This window comes from Podarcis gaigeae (assembly GCF_964106915.1).
Source record: "Podarcis gaigeae genome assembly, chromosome: 15".
NCBI lineage: Eukaryota > Metazoa > Chordata > Lepidosauria > Squamata > Lacertidae > Podarcis > Podarcis gaigeae.
The window spans coordinates 34,527,380-34,548,521 of NC_139692.1; the positions used below are offsets into that span (position 1 = coordinate 34,527,380).

General features: G+C 45.5%; 1 protein-coding gene across 1 annotated transcript in view; it reads right to left on the reverse strand.

Moving 5' to 3' along the window:
* The window catches only part of CASTOR2 (cytosolic arginine sensor for mTORC1 subunit 2), a 51,303-nt gene that overhangs the window by 11,321 nt on the left and 18,840 nt on the right, over positions 1-21,142 (reverse strand). The window contains exon 2 of the mRNA XM_083714786.1: positions 20,940-21,010. Coding sequence (XP_083570912.1) covers positions 20,940-21,010 — 71 coding nt within the window. The remainder of the gene's footprint in view (positions 1-20,939; positions 21,011-21,142) is intronic.

Below are 21,142 nucleotides of genomic sequence, written 5' to 3' on the forward strand. Positions count from 1 at the left end.
ATTCCTGAGTAGCATTTTTGCTTTCACCCGAAGACTGCGAGGACTTAAAGCTCCTTTTCTCAGGCAAACAAAATGGTTTTGAGCTGCAGCACTCAAGGATAGATAGTGAAACAGCCAGAGGCACATGAGATGCTTTCTTTGCCCCCATGATACTCTCCCCCCAAAAAAAGTTTATAAAATGCCAAAACAAATTCCAAACTCTCCTGTACGCTTCATCTGTCCTGAGCATACAAAAGGCAAAACAAATGGCAGACAAAGGTGATTGACTTTATGGGACTGGCAGAGATGACCGGCAGAATCCGCAACCAGGGGAAAAAGACAGTGGAAGAAGACTGGAAGAAATTTAAAATGTATCTCAAAAATTGTTGTAAAATTGAGGAGGGTTAGATGTCAAGGGGTAAGAAGTAGAGAATTACAGCTGTAACTAATAAATTAAGGGAAACTTAATGAAAGGGAATTAAATGGATAAATGGATTGACGGGTTGCTAAAAAATTGTAAAATAAGGATGCAGTGAAAGGGAGGTATGGGGAAGTCGGATGAAAGAAGGTATACGAAAATAAGATTGTGAAATTATACATGTTTGTTTTTGTTTTAGTTTGTCTTTATTATGTGTTGTGCTTGTCTTTTTTGTATGTGTTTAAAAAATTGAATAAAAAAATATTTAAAAAAACAAACAAAAGGCAAAACAAAACCCAGAAGAATGCAAATAATGTCAACCTCACCTTACAGCCTTAAACCTCAAAATGCAATTGCACCCTCAAAATTGCATGCATGCAATTGCAAAATGCATCTCTCTGTCTCTGGTTTCACTTACACTTGATCCCCACTGCCTTCCACCCCACAGCCAATGGTCTGCCCAGAGTACTCAAAATGACAGGTATGTTTCCGAGCACAATTCAAAGTGTTGGTGCTGACCTTTAAAGCCCCAAACGGCCTCAGCCCAGTACAGTGCTACCTCAGGTTACATACGCTTCAGGTTACATACTCTTCAGGTTACAGACTCTGCTAACCCAGAAATAGTACCTCAGGTTAAGAACTTTGCTTCAGGATGAGAACAGAAATCGTGCTCCGGTGGCGCGGCAGCAGCAGGAGGCCTCATTAGCTAAATTGGTGCTTCAGGATGAGAACAGTTTCAGGTTAAGAATGGACCTCCAGAACGAATTAAGTACTTAACCCGAGGTACCACTGTATACCTGAAGGAGAGTTTCTATCTCCAGCTTTCAGCCCGGACACTGAGATCCCGTGCTGAGGGCCTTCTGGTGGTTCCCTCACTGCGAGAAATGAGGTTGCAGGAAACCAGGCAGAGGGCCTTCTCAGTAGTGGCGCCAGCCCTGTGGAACGACCCTCCCATCAAATGTCAAGGAAATAAACAACTATCTGATGTTTAGAAGACATCTGAAGGCAGCCCTGTTTAGGGAAGTTTTTTTATTACTGATGTTTTAATGTATTTTTAATCCTTTGTTGGAAGCCGCCCAGAGTGGCTGGGGAGGCCCAGCCAGATGGGTGGGGTATATATAATAAATTATTATTATTATAACGACTTATGACTGATATTTCTTGCCCTGGAGCACAATTGGATGCTGTTATCGTAGGGGTGGGGATGAGAAAAGATGCAGTGAATTAAATATTACCATTCCCCGCCCCCCCCCCCCCCGGGCAGGGAGTGAGGATAATCCAGATGTAAACTGGACCTTAGAGGTTGGGGTTCATGCTCTCCTCACCAGAGGGAGAGGCTAAAAAAATATGTAGGTGAATGGAGGGTCTGGCTGGTGGTAAAGATGCTAACCTATCAAAGCAACCCTTGTATTGACAACACAGGCTTGGACATTTGCTGGACTGCCTACATTCTGCAATGACATGGATAACTAGGTGTTGCCTCCCACAAGAGAGATGGAATTGTCGCCTGATTTTGCAGTTTGCCAGTGGCTCCTGCTGTTCTGTCCCAGAATCCTGACACTTACAATCTAAGCAGGATGCCAGAACAGAAAGGAAAAGAGAGAGCAGCAGTCTCCAATTATTTTGGGCTGCTTGGCTCGCCCTGTCAACTCTCGCTTCTTCTCCCTAAGTGGTTGGGAGAGAGGTGGTGTGCTGGAAAGAGAGATCACACCTGATACTGTGAAGGTTGACACCAGTGGCCACCCTTCCTGAAACACTGCAATAGAAACACCTTTAATAACACATTTCTGCAATAGTTCCAGCAGCTCTGGTTTCACAAACAGCCACATGAGGATGTGGCTGATGGCAGCGGTTTGTAAAATAAGTATGTGGTAACTCAGACATGGAAAAACGGCATTCTGTACACATGCCTCACCTATCTATCATCTATCTATATCTATATCTATATCTATATCTATCTATCTATCATCTATCTATCTATCTATCTATCTATCATCTATCTATCTATCTATCATCTATCTATCTATCTATCTATCTATCTATCTATCTATCTATCTATCATCTATCATCTATCTATCTATATCTATCTATATCTATCTATCTATCTATCTATCTATCTATCTATCTATCTATCTACAGTGGTGCCTCGCAAGACGAAATTAATTCGTTCCGCAAGTTTTTTCGTCTTGCGAGTTTTTCGTCTTGCGAAGCACGGTTTCCCATAGGAATGCATTAAAAATCAATTAATGCATTCCTATGGAAACCGCCTTCAAACCAGGTCCGGGACAGTCTGTCCCCCGACCTCTTCTGAAGGCTGGGGGGGGGGGACAAGGGCTTTTCTTCCCACCCCCAGCATTTTAAAAACCCCCGGGCCAGCATTTAAAAATCGCCCCGGGACAGCGGAGGACTTCTCCGCTGTCCCGGGGCGATTTAAAAGCCCCCGGGAAGGCAGGCAGGGGGGACAAAGACTTTTGCCCCCCGCCAGCCTTCAGAAGAGGTCCTGGACCTCTTCTGAAAGCGGGCAGGGGGCGAAAGTCTTTGCTCCCCTCTGCCTGCCTTCAAAAGCTGTCCGGGACAGCGGAGAAACACGCTGCGTTTCTCCGCTCTCCCGTGAAGGCAGGCAGGGGGGAGCAAAGACTTTCACCCCCTGTCAGCCTTCAGAAGAGGTCCTCAAAAGCCGTCCAGGATAGCGGGAAGCGCTTCCCTGCTATCCCGGACTGCTTTTAAAATGCTGGCGGTGGGGAGCAAAGCCTTTCGGCCCCCGCCGGCCTTCCTGGACCTCTTCTGAAGGCCGGAGGGGGGGGGGGAAGGCTTTGCTCCCCACCGCCAGCATTTAAAAGAGGTCCCCGGAGATTTCCCTATGGGCTTTCTTCTTGCGAAGCAAGCCCATAGGGAAATTCGTCTTGTGAAGTGCCTCAAAAAACGGAAAACCCTTTCGTCTTGCGGGTTTTTCGTCTTGCGAGGCATTCGTCTTGCGGGGCACCACTGTATCTATATCATCTATCTATCTATCAATCAATCTATCTATCTATCATCTATCTATCATCATCTATATCTATCTATCTATCTCTATCTATCTATCATCTATCTATCTATCATCTATCATCTATCTATCTATCTATCTATCTATCTATCTATCTATCTATATCTATCTATCTATCTATCTCTATCTATCTATCATCTATCTATCATCTATCTATCTATCTATCTATCTATCTATCTATCTATCTATCATCTATCTATCTATCTATCTATCTATCATCTATCTATATCTATCTATCTCTCTATCTATATCATCTATCTATCTATCATCTATCTATCTATCATCTATATCTATCATCTATCTATCTATCTATCTATCTATCTATCTATCTATCTATCATCTATCTATCTATCATCTATCTATCTATCTATCTATCTATCTATCTATCATCTATCTATCTATCTATCTCTATCATCTATCATCTATCTATCTATCTATCTATCTATCTATCTATCTATCTATCATCTATCTATCTATCTATCATCTATCTATCTATCATCTATCTACATCTATCTATCATCTTCATCTGCACCTTTCATTTAAATTCTAGGAATTGTAGTTCCATGAAGGGAATTAAAGGTCTCCTAACACCTCTCAGATGGGACATGGGTGGCGCTGTGGGTTAAACCACAGAGCCTAGGGCTTGCTGATCAGAAGGTCGGCGGTTCGAATCCCCACAACAGGGTGAGCTCCCATTGCTCGGTCCCTGCTCCTGCCCACCTAGCAGTTTGAAAGCACGTCAAAGTGCAAGTAGATAAATAGGTACCGCTCTGGCGGGAAGGTAAATGGTGTTTCCGTGTGCTGCTCTGGTTCGCCAGAAGTGGCTTAGTCCTGCTGGCCACATGACCCGGAAGCTGTACGCTGGCTCCCTCGGCCAATAAAGCGAGATGAGCGCCACAACTCCACAGTCGTCCACAACTGAATCTAATGGTCAGGGGTCCCTTTACCTTTTTAACACCTCTCAGCACCTCTAACCAGTGCTTTTTTTCTGGGGGGACACAGGGGTATGCATACCTCTAAACATTTTGTGAATCTTTGTACTTTTGTCCATTTACTGCATTTATTTCCCCCGATTTGAAATATAATATGGTGATTTTCCTGAGTCAAAATGTGAGTACCCCTAAACATTTATAGAAAAAAAAGTATTGCCTTTAACAAACTTCAGTTCCCAGGATTCTTTGGAGGAAAGCCATGGGCTCCCTAAAATGGCACGATACTGATTTAAATGTACACAGCAGAGGGGGGTCCAAGGGTGATTTAAAGTTCCAGCCCCCACAAGCTCTTTAGTTGACCCTCGAGCCACCATCTCTCTCAGCCAACCTGGCAGGGCTGTTGTACAAATGAACTGGGAAGGAGAAAACTACCATGATTCTCTTCAGAGAAACACAAAACAATATACATTTATATGCGTATACACATGTGCTCCCCTCAGAAACAGTTACACCTGCATAGCTGGAACAAACGCAAGTTTCTGACAGCACCTTTCCTTGGAAAATGGGGTTTGCAAAAAATTGGGTGTAAATAAACAGCATCAGTTTTCCCCTCTCTTCCTCCTTCCATGGAAGTAAGGTCGAAGATACAAAATTAACTTTCCATGAGTTTATAGTAATTCCTTTTCTTTTTCTTTCCTCCTCCTTTTTGTTATTTCCCCTTTTCATTTTTATTTAGACTAATCTGTTTTCCATTGCAGGCTCCTCTTCCACACAGGCCTGCCTCCAGCCATCCTCCCCTTGGCTAGAGAATTAACGCTTAAGGTACACACAGGATGATCTCTGCTGTGGCACTTCCAACTCTTGGCATCCTCGAGGTCACAGGAGGTCCAGATCCTGGGTGTGAACAACTCCTTGCCTCCCCCCCCCCCAGCCCTCCTGAATGCCTGGCCCGGGGACAGGATGCACTAAGATTTGCCAAAGTATCCACAAAACCCGCCAAACAGGTCTTCGTGTCTCTATGATTAGGCCACGAGGCAGGTCTCACGTTTGGCTTCCGCGTATCAAGAATGTGTTTACATCAAAATCTGAGCCCGCAGAAGCCAACAGGGCAGCTGGATGCCAGCCAGGTGCAAGCATTCTTTCCAAGCACAGATGCCGCTCCGCATTTCGAAGTCCTGCTAATCTGATAAGGTGCCTGGGGAATTATGTGGGTAAACAATGCCAAAATGGACTGGTAGGGAGAGAGCAAGAAAAGGTGGAACACAGCTGGCTCCTAGGGAGGGAGAAAACTATCAGGGTGTACGCTGTTCCCTTGTGCCAGATACATACAGTGGTAAAGGTAAAGGGACCCCTGACCATTAGGTCCAGTCGTGACAGACTCTGGGGTTGCGGCGCTCATCTCGCTTTCTTGGCCGAGGGAGCCGGGGTACAGCTTCCGGGTCATGTGGCCAGCAGGACTAAGCCGCTTCTGGCGAACCAGAGCAGCGCACGGAAATGCCGTTTACCTTCCCACCAGAGTGGTACCTATTTATCTACTTGCACTTTGACGTGCTTTCGAACTGCTAGGTTGGCAGGAGCAGGGGCCGAGCAACGGGAGCTCACCCCGTTGCAGGGATTCAAACCGCCGACCTTCTGATCGGCAAGTCCTAGGCTCTGTGGTTTAACCTACAGTGCCACCCACGTCCCACATACAGTGGTACCTCAGGTTAAGTACTTAATTCGTTCCGGAGGTCCGTACTTAACCTGAAACTGTTCTTAACCTGAAGCACCACTTTAGCTAATGGGGCCTCCTGCTGCTGCTGCGCCGCCAGAGCACGATTTCTGTTCTCATCCTGAAGCAAAGTTCTTAACCTGAAGCACTATTTCTGGGTTAGCAGAGCCTGTAACCTGAAGTGTATGTAACCTGAAGCATATGTACCCCAAGGTACCACTGTACTTTCAACCAGAGCCGCTGTGGGCAGAGGTGGATTTGGGGGAACACAACCTGTTCAGTCGCCCTGGGTGTAGAGCCCTGAGGGCACCACAGCCATGATTTAGGATGGAGCGCAAGAGGAAGAGTGGGCTGGATTTTGGCGTCGCACAGAGTGCCACTGAAATCCAAGGTCCCAAGGTCTGCCACTGCTATTGCGTCGCAGCCACATTGGAACATGAGGAAATGTCAAAACTGAGGGACAAGCAGCGGTAGAGAGACGTGCAAGGCCAGAGAGAAAATCGAGGAGCCGGATCAGAACCAAGATTTGCCTCAGGCTAAAAATCCCATTCAAAGTAGACCTACCGAAATTAACAGGTCACTGCCGCTACTGTTACTTGCCCTTCCAGCTGCTGGAAACGGGGAAGGGAGAAGGCTCTTGAGCTTCACCCTTGTTTCTGCGTTGCCCACAGACATTTGGTTGCCTACTGTGAGAAAAGGATACTGGACTCAGTTGGCCACTGGCCTGATCCAGCTTGTTAAGCATTGCCCATATCTGTGAAAGGCATTGCAGCTCCTCAGCCCCAGAGACCCTGAGGAGGGAATAAAAAACTTTGAAATGGCGCATCAGAATTCCAACAGGGGGGAATCGTAACATACAAATCTACCCATAGCAGCTGATGGTATATACAGTGGCACCTCAGGTTACAAACACTTCAGGCAAATGCTTCGAGTTACAGACAATGCTAACCTGGAAGTAGTACCTCGGGTTGAGATCTTTGCCCCAGGATGAGAACAGAAATTGTGCACTGGCGGCAGCGGGAGGCCCCATTAGCGAAAGCGCGCCTCAGGTTAAGAACGGTTTCGGGTTAAGAACGGACCTCCGGAATGAATTAAGTTCGTAACCTGAGGTACCACTGTATATTTGTCTTCTTCAATCTGTTGCCCTCCAGGTGTTTCAAAAAACAAGTTCCATCAGGCTGAAGATGACAGGAATTTTTAGACCAAAAGATCTGGGCTGCACAAAATTGATATATAATATATTGGCCCTCTGCAAGACATAAACAGACACAAAGAGAGAGATTCATTTCCTCCTAGAAGTGGAATCATCTATTCATGCTTCACTGCATTAGAAGTTAAACCGGAGTATATTTTTAGTTGCCACTTGATTATGTAAGCTCCATTATATAACAAACTCTAGTTATGGGCATTCTGTTTGGCTCGCTTAAAGCATAGCAACGTTATGTCCAAACTGCTTTCCTTTGCTTTAGCCAAGAAAAATAAATTAAATGGGCCATACATTGAAATCCTGGCAAGGCTTTATTTTTATTTTTTTGAAGGACAGGCTGAGATCATTCTCATTTTTCTGGGGTGATGATGTTGTTGTTGTTGCATATCTTCTACAAAACAAGTTATCTCTCACATGAGCATATGAAGTGGCTTGATATTTAGCCAGACTGTTGGGCTGATCTAACCCAGGGCTCCCAGGCTCTGACTGGCAGCCATTCCCTAGAGTCTGGGGCAAGACTTTGTTGAGCAAGCTGGCTTCGCTAGAGATGCCAGGGCCGAATCTGTGATGATGATGATGATGATGATGATGATGATTTTTATACCCCGCCCATCTGGCTGAGTTTCCCCAGCCACTCTGGGCAGCTCCCAATCAAGTGTTAAAAACAATACAGCCTTAAATATTAAAAACTTCCCTAAACAGGGCTGCCTTCAGATGTCTTTTAAAAAGAAGATAGCTGCTTATTTCCTTCACATCTGAAGGGAGGGTGTTCCACAGGGTGGGCACCACTACCGAGAAGGCCCTCTGTCTGGTTCTGCACAGTGTGGTGCATCTAGCACCAAGCTAGAAGAGGGAGCTCCTATAGTGCAACATTTCATCCTTACAGCAGCCCTGTGAGGTAGGCTTCGGCGGAGAGGCAGCGAATGGCTTACAAGCAGCTGAATGGGGGACCTGCGGGCTCTTCCAGTCAAAGGCTGACATCAGGGGACACACAAAGGGGAAGGGGTATCATTTAAACCCTCTCTTCTCTGCCCACCACACCATACTGGAAATTCAGGAGTGCAACAAAATAAGAACAGATTGTTCTGGGATAGCTCCAGGATTGGCAGGGTGGGGGTCTTGGCAACAAGCCCTGTGTGTGTGTGTGTGTGTGTGTGTGTGTGTGTGTGTCCCTCTCATATTTTGGTGGAGCCACATCCACAGACTTCTCTAGCTGCTGCATCAAGAATGTAATCCCCTCCTTGCACTAGAGTGTCAGGTGTATAAGTGTGACCCAGGGCATTGTGGGAAATTAAAATGGCTGTTTGCCACCACTGGCGAAGCAGCTGGCCAGGGGCTCAAGGCATCTAGCTGTGCCAGAGTTCCTTGCTCTTTATCCAAGGTTGTACAGTGGTACCTTAGGTTAAGTACTTAATTCGTTCCAGAGGGCCGTACTTAACCTGAAACTGTTCTTAACCTGAAGTACCACTTTAGCTAATGGGGCCTCCTGCTGCCGCTGCGCCTTAGCACGATTTCTGTTCTCATCCTGAAGCAAAGTTCTTAACCTGAAGCACTATTTCTGGGTTAGCGGAGTCTGTAACCTGAAGCATATGTAACCCGAGGTACCACTGTAATCACAGTAAGATGGGATGGGGGTTTTGAAGCTCTGCCACCCCAGCTCCCTTCTTGGAGGTCTTAATATCATTCATATATATATATTCCAGTTATATGTTCCTTTTCATTCAAGAACACAGAGTAGTTTGCAGGTAAAATGCAGGGTATCTAAGGAACCACTGACGAGTAAAACTCATGACAGTCCCTTTGCTACAAATAAGGACTCTAGTCCTCATGGTTTTGAATAAGGGGCTAATTTAAAGAGGATCACAGGAAGTTATCTTCGACTGGGTGAGATCACTGGTTTATCCAGCCTATTGTTTGCACTGCCTGGCAGCTGCTGTCTGGGAGTTTCCCCCTATCCGACCCGGAAGCGCTGGGAATGGAACCCGGAACCTTTTCCACTGAGCCGCATCCCTTCCTCAAACTGGAACATCACTGCCAATGTAGCCTTGGAGATATATATATATATATATATATACCAAAAACTTTATTACCGCACTGATGAGATGACACCACCGTGGCTGTTGTTGATAACAGTTTGGCTACACTGGCTTCACAGCTCAAGTACAGCACTGTGACTAAGCATGACTTTTATAACTCTTCTTAACAAGAGGGTCAGTTCTATTTCCGACATAGGTGCTAGTTCCATGGCGGGGGGGGGGGGGGGCAGAAAAAAGGCAGTGGCAGAGGCGCTAGGGAAGGGGGGGGAAGTATCATATGAGAAGCAGCAGACTTTCCCTCCCTTTCTCAGGGAGCAAAAAAAATAAAATAGGCAGACTTCCTTTTACATGTACAATCTTGCCCTACCCTGTCTGCAGCTTTGTGCCCTGTTGGGATAGATGCGTCCAGCAGGCCAGTGACCACAGAGAAAAGGGTGAGCAAGCTTGCTAGTAACACAGAGCTAATTGTCAGGGAGAACAGGGAAAGCAGAACCATAGAATTCTGGCACAGGAGACAGGTGTGAGCCTGGTACGAAAAATAGATGAACACGCGGGTGGCACTGTGGGTTAAACCACAGAGCCTAGGACTTGCCGATCAGAAGGTCGGCGGTTCGAATCCCTGCGACTGGGTGAGCTCCCGTTGCTCGGTCCCTGCTCCTGCCAACCTAGCAGTTCGAAAGCACGTCAAAGTGCAAGTAGATAAATAGGTACCGCTCTGGCGGGAAGGTAAATGGCATTTCCGTGCACTGCTCTGGTTCGCCAGAAGCGGCTTAATCCTGCTGGCCACATGACCTGGAAGCTGTATGCCGGCTCCCTTGGCCAATAAAGCGAGTTGAGCGTCACAACCCCAGAGTCGGCCACGACTGGACCTATTGGTCAGGAGTCCCTTTACCTTTTACCTAGCCTCCAGAAACAAACAGGAGGAGAATATCAGTCTCCCCAGGACACAGGCCATTTTTCAACAAGAGCACGAAACTGGCAAACCAGCATTTTGCTCTCCATTTTGCTCTCCTTTGCCTCCAGGGACAGATGGGATGCCAACCATCAGGTCTAAATAAAGGGATTTCCCTCCTTCCCTGCCTGTACAAACATTAAAAGAGAAGGATCACCATGTAATATATTTAAGATCCACCTCCGAGGTTCCTTTCCCAGGGACTAATCCAGGTAAAGTGGATGGTAACTTGAGAGACATTGCCTTTTCAGTGGTGGCTCCTTATTTATGAAGCATGCTTCCCAAACCAATGCTAGGTGGTCAAAATTGCGTTTAGATTTTAGGCAGGCTTATCTGGGATATTGAACAAGCAGGATGCACTCCTAAGAACATCTGCACAGGCTTGGTTAGAGAAGGCTTTTTCCTCACCAAGACTTTTCAATTGCTCAAAAGCTGCATCTGCTCTCTTAATTTGTTCTTCGAAATTATTTAGAGTCCCACTCCAATATCGTGCCCCTTGGAAGTCGCTGGGCTCCCAGCTCTCATCCATTAAGGCATGTTGGCTGGGGCTGATGGGAAATGTAGTTCAACAGCACCTGGCAGTCACCAGATTGGGGAAGATCCACTTATTGACCGTAAACTGCTCCTTCTGCAGTTTTATGCTTGTTCTATTTCTTTTCACTTTCTATTGCTTTATTTGGGTAGCTTTCACAGTAAGCTGCTTTGGAGATTTAAAAAAGAGAGAGATGGAGAATTCAAAGAACAGTTCAGGTTTTTCTGGGTTTCTCTCCACGTTTGGTTCAACATGGGAGTCAAACAGAGGCTGAGCTTGAAAATGGAACAAGCTCAATTTTTCTTCCTCCTTTGGAAGCTTGAACTGGAACCGGTTTGACTTCTTGATTGCTATACTTTGATGTTTCATCTACTTCAGGGCTCAGCAATATGCTCTGGCCAATGCTTTGTGGGCGTCCTTAATTAGCAAAATTAATAAATAAGCCCTAATTGCAGGAAGAGAGTACAGGAATCTATGCTTTAAGCAGACAAATATCCTGCAATATCCTGCCTCGCCGTCCCCTTTATTAATGCACCCCAAATAAATTATAAGGCAAGTCTTCTTCAGATACCAACAGCTTAACATGCTGCTTGGCTGCTGTTTATAAAACAAGATACAGCAGTTGGAACAGCAAGATCTCTGTTTGCATTCACAGCAAACAAAGTCAACTGGCAAACAAACAGACTGTAATCGAGGGAGGTGGTTTGGTGTGTGTGTGTGTGTGTGTGTGTGTGTGTGTGTGCGCGCGCGCCCCCCTCCCCATCACTCTCCCCACTTCAGGCCAGCTACTTGGGGGGCAGAAGACCAAGAGACAGAAATAAATAGATTCCGTGCTAAATGTAATTTCTTAACATCAAGGGCAACGTGAAGGTCACCAGCCCTGAATAACAGTCATTGTGGATGCGAACAAAGGAAAGGGCTGGAAAATATTCCTCACCGCGATAAAAATAGGGGGAGTTGGGGGGGAAGGAGGAAGAGAGCTTCCTTCTTGCACTATAATTCTCCACTTACTGTAGAACATTTTCTCCAGGTTCTCTGGGCATCCCTTAACATGGGGTGGGAGGAAATTCCAGACCAATGGTCCATGTTTGGATTGCCAGATCTCAAAATCTGGACTGTCGTGGTCTCTGCAGGCCGCCCTGACCTCCCTGGACCAACCACATGCCCCAATGGCAAACAAGCTGCTATTGTGCCATGGCTGAGTTCCTGAGCTGCTACTGATGACTGCCTAATAAATGCCTTTCTCTAAAGCCTCCTTTCTTCCTCCCCCGTTTGCAGAAATGAAAAGAACTACAAGAGAGACTGCAGCCAGGCGGGCAGAGGCTGGAAGGGCCATAGCTCAGTGGGATGAAGAAAGTCTCAGGTTCAACTCCCAGCTTCTCCAGGTAGGGATGGTGGGTGCCTGAAACCATCGAGAGGTGCTGCCAGTCTGTTTAGACAACACTGAGGAAGATGGACCAGTGCTCTGACTGGGTATAAGGTACCTTAGACTCACCCACCCACCCTGCCTGCCTGCCTACCAGCCTAGCATTTAAATCAAGGTGGGGAACCTCATGGGCCAAACTTGGACTACCAGGCCATATCGTCATGCTCATATGCCAGGGATCAGCAAATTTTTTCAGTAGGGGGCCAGTTCACTGTCCCTCAGACCTTGTGGGAGGCCGGACTATCTATCATCTATCTATCTATCTATCTATCTATCTATCTATCTATCTATCTATCTATCTATATCATCTATCATCTATCTATCTATCTATCTATCTATCTATCTATCTATCTATCTATCTATCTATCTATCTATCTATCTATCATCTATCTATCTATCATCTATCATCTATCTATCTCTATCTCTATCATCTATCTATCTATCTATCTATCTATCTATCTATCTATCTATCTATCTATCTATCATCTATCTATCTATCTATCTATCTATCTATCTATCATCTATCTATCTATCTATTTTTTGGGGGGGAATTAACAAATAACCCCACAAATAACCTAAAGATGCATTTAAAATAAAAGCAAACATTCTACTCATGTAAAAACATCAGGCAGGCCCCACAAATAACCCAGAGATGCCCTCCCACCAAATGTCAAAGAGAAAAACAACTACCATACTTTTAGAAGACATCTGAAGGCAGCCCTGTTTTTGGAAGCTTTTAATGTTTAACAGACTATTGTATTTTAATATTTTGTTGGAAGCCGCCCAGAGTGGCTGGGGAAACCCAGCCAGTTGGGCGGAGTATAAATAACAAATTATTATTATTATTATTATTATTATTATTATTATTATTATTATTATTTTAAATAAATGGGCACATTCTACTCATGTAAAAAAACGCCAATTCCTGGACCATCCGCGGGCCGGATTTAGAAGGCGATTGGGCCGGATCTGGCCCCCAGGCCTTAGTTTGCCTACCCATGCCATACACAATACACATCAGGTGTGAAGTGGGTAAGGTTGGCACTTCAAAGGAACAACATGGAGCCAAAAGTGGTTCTCCAATGCTCCCTTTGCTGGAGCAAGGCATGCCCCCACCTGCCCACCAGCTGATGGGTGATCAAGGAGGGGGATGTGGTTTCCATTCAAAGCCACTGTTGTGTACTGAGTTGAATAGGATCCAAAATGCAGCAGTCTGATTGGTCCACAGGAGTCACCCAATCCAGCTCCAAGTGGAAGTGAATCCGTAACCTGATTGGCCTACAGAAGAATCCCGGAATTAGCCAATCACATGGGCCCATTGTGAAAATAATGTATATAAAGCAGACATTCTGGGGGAACTTCCATTCCTCCTCACCACTATGAGCTGAATAAAGAGCATGAAATCCACTCTCAACTCAACTCTTAATATACTCTATTTCAGCCAGTTCTCTCAGCGTTGCTCTCTGAAGCCATCTTGCAGGAGACTAGCCACTTGCCCATAGCACTTCACCAAGCGGTCCACTCCATTTAATTATGCAACGAAAAGTATTGTTATCATACACCGTGGATGCTGTGCCACTAATTTGCAACGTGTGCAAAGATAGGTATACATCATTGCTCTTTGCTGTAACTGTTATGTTTCTTATGGAACAAAATATAAACAAGCTGTGTAACCAGAAGAGGCCCGCTTTATGCAAGAAAGGAACTGGGCTATTAGTGGTGGGAGCTGTAGCAGGAATTTATGTATAGGTTGGGGGGGGGGGTTGCACCTCCAGCAGATATCATGCACATGTAGCCCACTACCGAAATCAGGACCATCACTTTTGTGACTTTTGTGACTTGTCTCCACAAAACACTTCATCACAGTTTCTTCCTATCTATTCAAAGAGCCTTTTCTGCATGATACCAAACGTAACAATTCACTGATAAATGTATCTATGTACTGGCTCACAGGGAAAACTTCAGAAATTCATATAGACATGTGAGCTCAGCTACTCAGCAGCCCCTCTGCCTGAAGACAGGTAGCCATTCCAGAAATAACAAACCCAGATGAAGACAAAAGGGTGTGATTAACTTGGCTGGGAAACAGGGAAATGTAAATATCTCTTTTGTTACACTTGATGGGTGTTTGGTGGAGGGCAAGGAGAACCATAGGGCAGGGTCCAGGATGCTCAGATTACTGCCACCAGACCTCCCCTTTCATGATGTAACCATGATGTATTAGTAATGTAGTTTTTTTTTGGGGGGGGGGTTGTAACATGGGGATTAACAGCTAATAAAATATTTTGTTCAGGGCTTCCATCTTGTTCCACCTTGTGGCAGGTGGGAGTCCTGTCGCGGCAGTCTTCTATAAAGACCAAGCCTACTGGCTGCTGTTTTGCTCTGGTATTCCTAGCTGATGTCCTTGTTTTTGTCCAAGGGAGCCCTCAGATTTCTCCATTAACAGAGCTCTCTCTGGAACACCTTTCCAATGCACAGTTGCGATTTCTTTTGCCTTTTCGCCATCAGATGAAGACCTTCCTTTAAAAGCAGATCTTTTCCTCCCAGTCTGTGGTTTTTGGTTGGCTCTGAAATACTTTTTCACATAGAAAATGGTTTTTAATTTTTTTATATATATACACACAGAACTGTATTCCCCTCTCGCAATTTTTATTTATGATTTTCAGATTATAGCATTTCAATAATCTTACAGTCATTTTAACATTTCGAAACTTGGCTTCCTTCCCCCTCTTTCTGCAGTTCCTTAAATTTATTTTCAATATCTTCTGCATATCCAAATTAACTTAATTTGTTCATTTATTCATCTACTTTAAATATATACCCTTATTGAAACTGCAGGTTATTACAACAATCCTGCCAATATTCTTATCTGTTTACAATTTATCTGTAAATACTCAATAAACCATTTCCATTTCATGGTGAAGGAGTGAAGACCAGAAGTCCCCACCTTGGTAATACTAGAGAGCCAGACTGAGGCCATTTTACAGAGAGCAAGCTAATCCAAAAACGCCATTTTATAAGGAGCAAGCTAAAAAGGCTAAAAGCTATCTCTCTCCTGTTTGCAAAAGCATTCTTTGCAAATGCAGCAAGTGTGGTCAGAACACTTCGCACCTGTAGCTAGCTGTTGACCAAAATTCTGGTAAACACCGAGGAGAGGGCAAGAAGCAGGATGTCTAGCTCACCACAAAATTCTAAAAGCAGACTTAAGCAGAGCAACTGCTAAAACCACAGACACAGGTGGGGGTCAAGTGGTATTTACTGGAACTAGTAAATAGGTCAGATAGATTTTAAGCCATCAGTGCCACCTAATGGATAAAGCAGCTTGGAACCGAAAGGCCACCACCAATTTTCTCATTGGTAGAGCTTTAATGAATGTGCATAGAAGGGATTGCTAAGGGGGTTGAACCATTGTTTTGCCTGAGGGGATAAAAACTGTATGCCCCTGGTGTTCGGGGGCATTCTCTCATTTCTTCCTGAATGCACCCCTTTTTGCTTTTGTCTGACAAAATCAAACTGAATAAAAAGACTTTTCTTTAAGAAAGATTGCTGCCTGGATTTTTCCATTTCTGGTCTGTATTCTGAAGTCCCTAACATTTCTGGTGCCTGCGTGACTCGGATAAGGGACCTTAAGTCCCCAAAAGACCAGAAGGCAGCTCCCTTGTCCTTTCTGGGCAGGGTGCAGTGGAGGGCCAACACCGGCCAGCCGTTGCTCTGGCGCGCACCGAAACTTTTCTTCGGAGGAGGGCGGAGGCCGCTTTGGCCCTCTGTTGGACCCTGCGAGAGGAGACAACGGATTGAAGGACCGAGGTTGACAGGACAGGGCAGAATGGCCCAGCCAGCTGGGGTGAGTACATGGCAACAGGTCCTGTGGGAATAGGAATACCAGTGCCTCCTTCTGAGTAAGGAGAAGGGAGATCCTGATCACATCTCCAGCATGTGGTGGCAGTAAGGGAAGGGTTGACCCCTGACAACCACCCACACTTAAGTATTAGGAAGAAGGAAATGGGGCAGAGGGAATTGGTGTTTGTGTTTTGTGTGTTGTGTGTCAGATACTCCGGTGACTGAATTATTGAATGAGGGCCGGGGCTTAGTGTCCCCTTGGCCAAGCGATTGTAGGGTTGTGCATTTGGCAGGGCGACCTCGTCCAGATCACAATCTGTAGCATGTGGAGAGTGGAAGGAATTTTGAAACCCGGTTAGGAGCGGAGTATCTGAAAAATGGGGTCTGAAGCAAGCCAATGTAGTCCTTTTGAATGCTTTTAATTTGGCCCAAACTACTTACAATCAGAGAGAGGAGGCCTCAAAGGAATAACCACCCCCAAATTTTTCTGATGCCTACTCCTCAGTCAACAGGCATCAAATCTTTCAGAAGCATAGGGGCCCTAGCTGGGACAGGGCAACAAGGAGTATCTTTTGAGGCTGAGTACCTAATTAGGGAAGAGTTTCAGACTCAGATGCAGCTCTGGGAGCGATGGAGGGGATCGCTCAGAGATCCCTTAGGTTATCCAAGTTGGTATACTGAACTAGAATGCATACAAAGCTTTCAGATCTCTGGACCTCAATGAAGGCAAGAGTTCAGCCAGGCAAAGCTGGAGGGTTCTCTGCTGAGCTGTGGCTTTGGTAGTAAGGCAAGCCTCCTAGTTTCTCCATAGCCCAGCACTGAACTGGGAAGCACATGAGCCTCGCAGACCTCCAACAGTTTTGATCCCTATAGTAACTACAGCTTGACCAGGGAGGGCAACCTAAATCCCAGAACTTAGCTAGGGAAGAGCTGGGTAGCTCTGTGACCAGCGGCAGCTTGGAACACATCAGGGAAAGCACCAACAGCCCCCTAGTTTCTCTGATGACCAACGAGCGGTGGTCTATGGCTAGGAACTACGAAATGCTTTCAGACCTATAGTAGTTACAGTTGAGACAGGGAGGACAACCTACCTGGTGCCCTTAATCAGTCCCTAACAACGGAACTGTATTTCATTGATTGTACATATGGAATTGTGTTTTTTTTGTAAGGAAATGTTCATGTTGCTGATGTTTTTCTTTTTTTTACTGTATGTTTCGGGATGTTTTAATGGCAGGTGCTTCAGAAACGGAATACTTTTGCCTGTTTGTCTCTCCATCCTTTTTTGCTTTCATTAGGTGACCCTGCATTCTAGGAGGGAGAAATACACTCTCTCCACAATTAAACGTCAGCTACTAACCTTGTACACCTATGTGCTCATTGCCCTGAGCAAATACACTACATTCGTGGCGGTTAATATATGCAATTTACAACCCCCTCAACAGCTTCTTTTTTTCAACACCCCCACAAGGACTGCCCTCCACAATCTACAAAAGCATGCTATTAGTCAACCAGACACTAGCCAAGCCATGAAATTTCTGAATGATTAACTACTGGCTCCCAGCTAAGGTGAGGAAAAATGTATCTTTTTAAGGTGGCCCTAGCCATCAAAGTTCCCTCTAATTATCCCCTTGGCGTGAAGAAGTAGATTTTCACCGGTGTGCACATTTTTCAAACCCTAGAGGGAAGGACAATTTTACATTTCAGTAGCATATGTGGAAAGCAACCATGAATACAGTTCTTAGCGTGGCCTTGAGGGCATTTGATGCAGCAATTCTTGCTGAAGCTAACAAGCTCTGAGTCGGGTCAGTTTTGACTACATGGGCGACTGCTCAGGAGCCCCATGGCAGGAGAGAAATGCCTTTTATCTATGTATGTACTTACAAAACACACTTTCATAAAGGAAAACTTTAAAAAACAAAACAAAACTCCAACTAACAACTAACAACCATTTTAAAATGTCAGTCAAAGTTGGTTAGCAAACTAAGTTGATGGATTACGCCAAAATGGCAAAGCTGACTGGAAAGCTCAGGAACCAAGAGGACAAAAACTTCAAAAAAGAATGGGAAAAAATTATAATTTATTTAGGAGACCACTGCAAGCAGATAAAAACATTAGCAGGGTTTTAATCTCACTTGTAATGTAACAAATACTATGGACAATATGGAGTGATACAAAATATAGACTATGAAATAATATGCAGTTCTAAATATTGACAATAGGACCCATGACGGGGGTAGGGGTGGGGAAGTCTTGAGATTCAGAGTAATCTCTACATATGGATATGCTATATTTGTAAAATTAAATAAAAATGTTTTCAAAAAAAATAAAAAAATAAAGGTGGACCTATGTAACTTGGGTGGGGAAAAAGCTGGTTAGCAAAGAATCTCAAGGTTGAAAGGCCAACCTGAATAAAGGTGTCTGAAAACCAGCAGTGACAACTCCTGTTGAACCTCTACTGGCAAGGAGTTCCACAGCACAGGGCCTACCGCACTACAGGGCTCGGCCCCTGGTATGGGACAGCTGAAACTCAGGGTTGTGCGGGACCACTAAAGGTAAAGGGACCCCTGACCATTAGGTCCAGTCGTGACCGACTCTGGGGTTACGGCGCTCATCTCACTTTACTGGCCGAGGGAGCCGGCATACAGCTTCCGGGTCATGTGGCCAGTATGACTAAGCCGCTTCTGGTGAACCAGAGCAGCGCACGGAAACGCCGTTTAACTTCCCGCCGGAGCGGTACCTATTTATCTACTTGCACTTTAAGGTGCTTTCGAACTGCTAGGTTGGTAGGAGCAGGGACTGAGCAACGGGAGCTCACCCCGTCTCGGGGATTCAAACCGCCGACCTTCTGATTGGCAAGCCCTAGGCTCTGTGGTTTAACCCACAGCGTCACCCGCGTCCCTTGTGGGACCACTAGAGGTACCCTATCAGACAGGGCTAGTCCAGGATGTTTTGCTACGTTTTTTCGGCCTGTGCATTCAATGGCGGTGCACTGAGTACCACTGGTTACAACCCGTAGCCTCTGCACCGCCACCATGGAAACCCACTGAGTTCCTTCCTGCTACAAGGCAACCCGTCGATCACCACCATCTCCTCCTCTTCCTCCCGACTTAATGCTGACACAGTTCATTATCTTATGAAACAAATTGCTTCAAGTGAAGTGTGACATTAGCATGTGCGTGATTCTCCAGTTGCTGGCGCTATTAAAGTTTAAGATGCAATTAGAACAGAGGGTAGAAAATAGCTTTTGCCGAATATTTCGCAGGCCATTAGTTTGAAGGATTTTCCACACAATTTATTCCTGACATTTAAAAGTAGGAGGGCTAAGGGGGGGGGGGAAAGAAATCCACGTGAGGGACCTTTGCCGTTTTGATAAATGCAGTGTATGTCAAACCTGGAGCAGCCGCGGCCAGCAATTTAATATGCTCCATCGGTTGATGGTCTTGTTCAAAACCTGACTGCGCCCAATCAGTGCAAATCACCCCATTTGCAGAGGAGTTTGTCTTGCGTTATTATGCACATGCAGAAATTCAAGATGCTAGCCCTCATTGAGGAAGGCCTCCTAAGTTTCCAGGCTGGAGCAGTTCAAGACCAAACATTCCTTATCTTTTCCTCCCCCCCCCCCCAATTAGTTGAAGTTCTGGCACAGGCATAGTCAAACTCGGCCCTCCAGATGTTTTGGGACTACAACTCCCATCATCCCTAGCTAACAAGACCAGTGGTTAGGGATGATGGGAGTTGTAGTCCCAAAACATCTGGAGGGCCGAGTTTGCCTATGCCTGTTCTGGCATGTCTTCCGAGAGAACTGCAGGCCCTCCAAGACTCCCTATTTTCCAGCGACATCCCCTGATTTACAGAAGAGGATTTGATCCTAGAATGCCCTGCTTTTCCTTAGGACACCCCCATTTTCATCGGATAAATGTTGGACGGTATGGAGTTGTCCAACCCCCAAGCCATCTGAAGGCAGCCCTGTATAGGGATTTTTTAAAATGTTTAATTGTGTATTAATTTATCTTGGAAGCTACACAGAGTGGCTGGGGCAACCCAGTTGGATGGGTATAAATAAAACAACAACTACAACAATAGAATAATAGAATAATGGAATTGTAGAGTTGGAAGGGACCCTAAGGATCATCTAGTCCACCCCCCTGCAGTGCAGGAATATGCAGCTGTCCCACATGGGGATCAAACCTGTAACCTTGGCATTATCAGCACCACACCGTAACCAACTGAGCTATCCAGGTTTATAATAATTATTATTGCAATGGAATCCCTATTTTCATCGGAGAAATTTTGGAGCATATGGAACTAGAGCTTGTTGAAAAGCTAAGCATCCCACAGAACAGTTCAGCCATGTCCGCCTGACAAACCTGGCCCATGATGGGAGGAGGAGGTAGCAATCTGGTCTGCCAGTCTCCCCACCACTGTCATACAATAATTTGGGACTGTAACAAAATGTTGCTGCGAGCAGTGATTCAAATCAGTGCACCAGCCAGCCACCCTATCTTTCAACTACTGCATTCCATTCCATTCCCCATCAATGAGCATTAGGGGCCCAGTGAGCATGCTCGGTCCTCACTGGGCTGGGGTGGTTTTATGTGTTTATGTGGTGGTTGGGGAGACTCAAAAAAGGTTTGTTGCATTGGTTCCCCCCACCCATTTTTAAAGAAAGATTATTTCTGGAATCAATACAAAAATAGCACAACAGGGACAACATCAGCCAGCGCACAGGTTTTGTGGTGTAGAGGGAAGACACGTTTGTAAGGTGGCAGGATCCTTCTTTAAATGTATTGCGCAGGTGAGGTCCAATAACACTGAACTGAACTGCTAAAGGAAGGAACAGGAGGTGACCGTCGTCGTGCTCACCTAGAAAGCCTTCTTCATCCACTATGATGGTATAGTCCTCTGGCGTCTCTGTTAAACTGAAGAACTTGCACCTGAAATAGAGAACGGGGGGGGGGGGGGGGGACTGCTTTAAGGAACTAGCTGAACCATGAAGCCCTAAGCATTTCAGAGGCCAACACAGCAGCAACAACACAAGAACATCTCTTTAAGTGATAAAGCTGGAA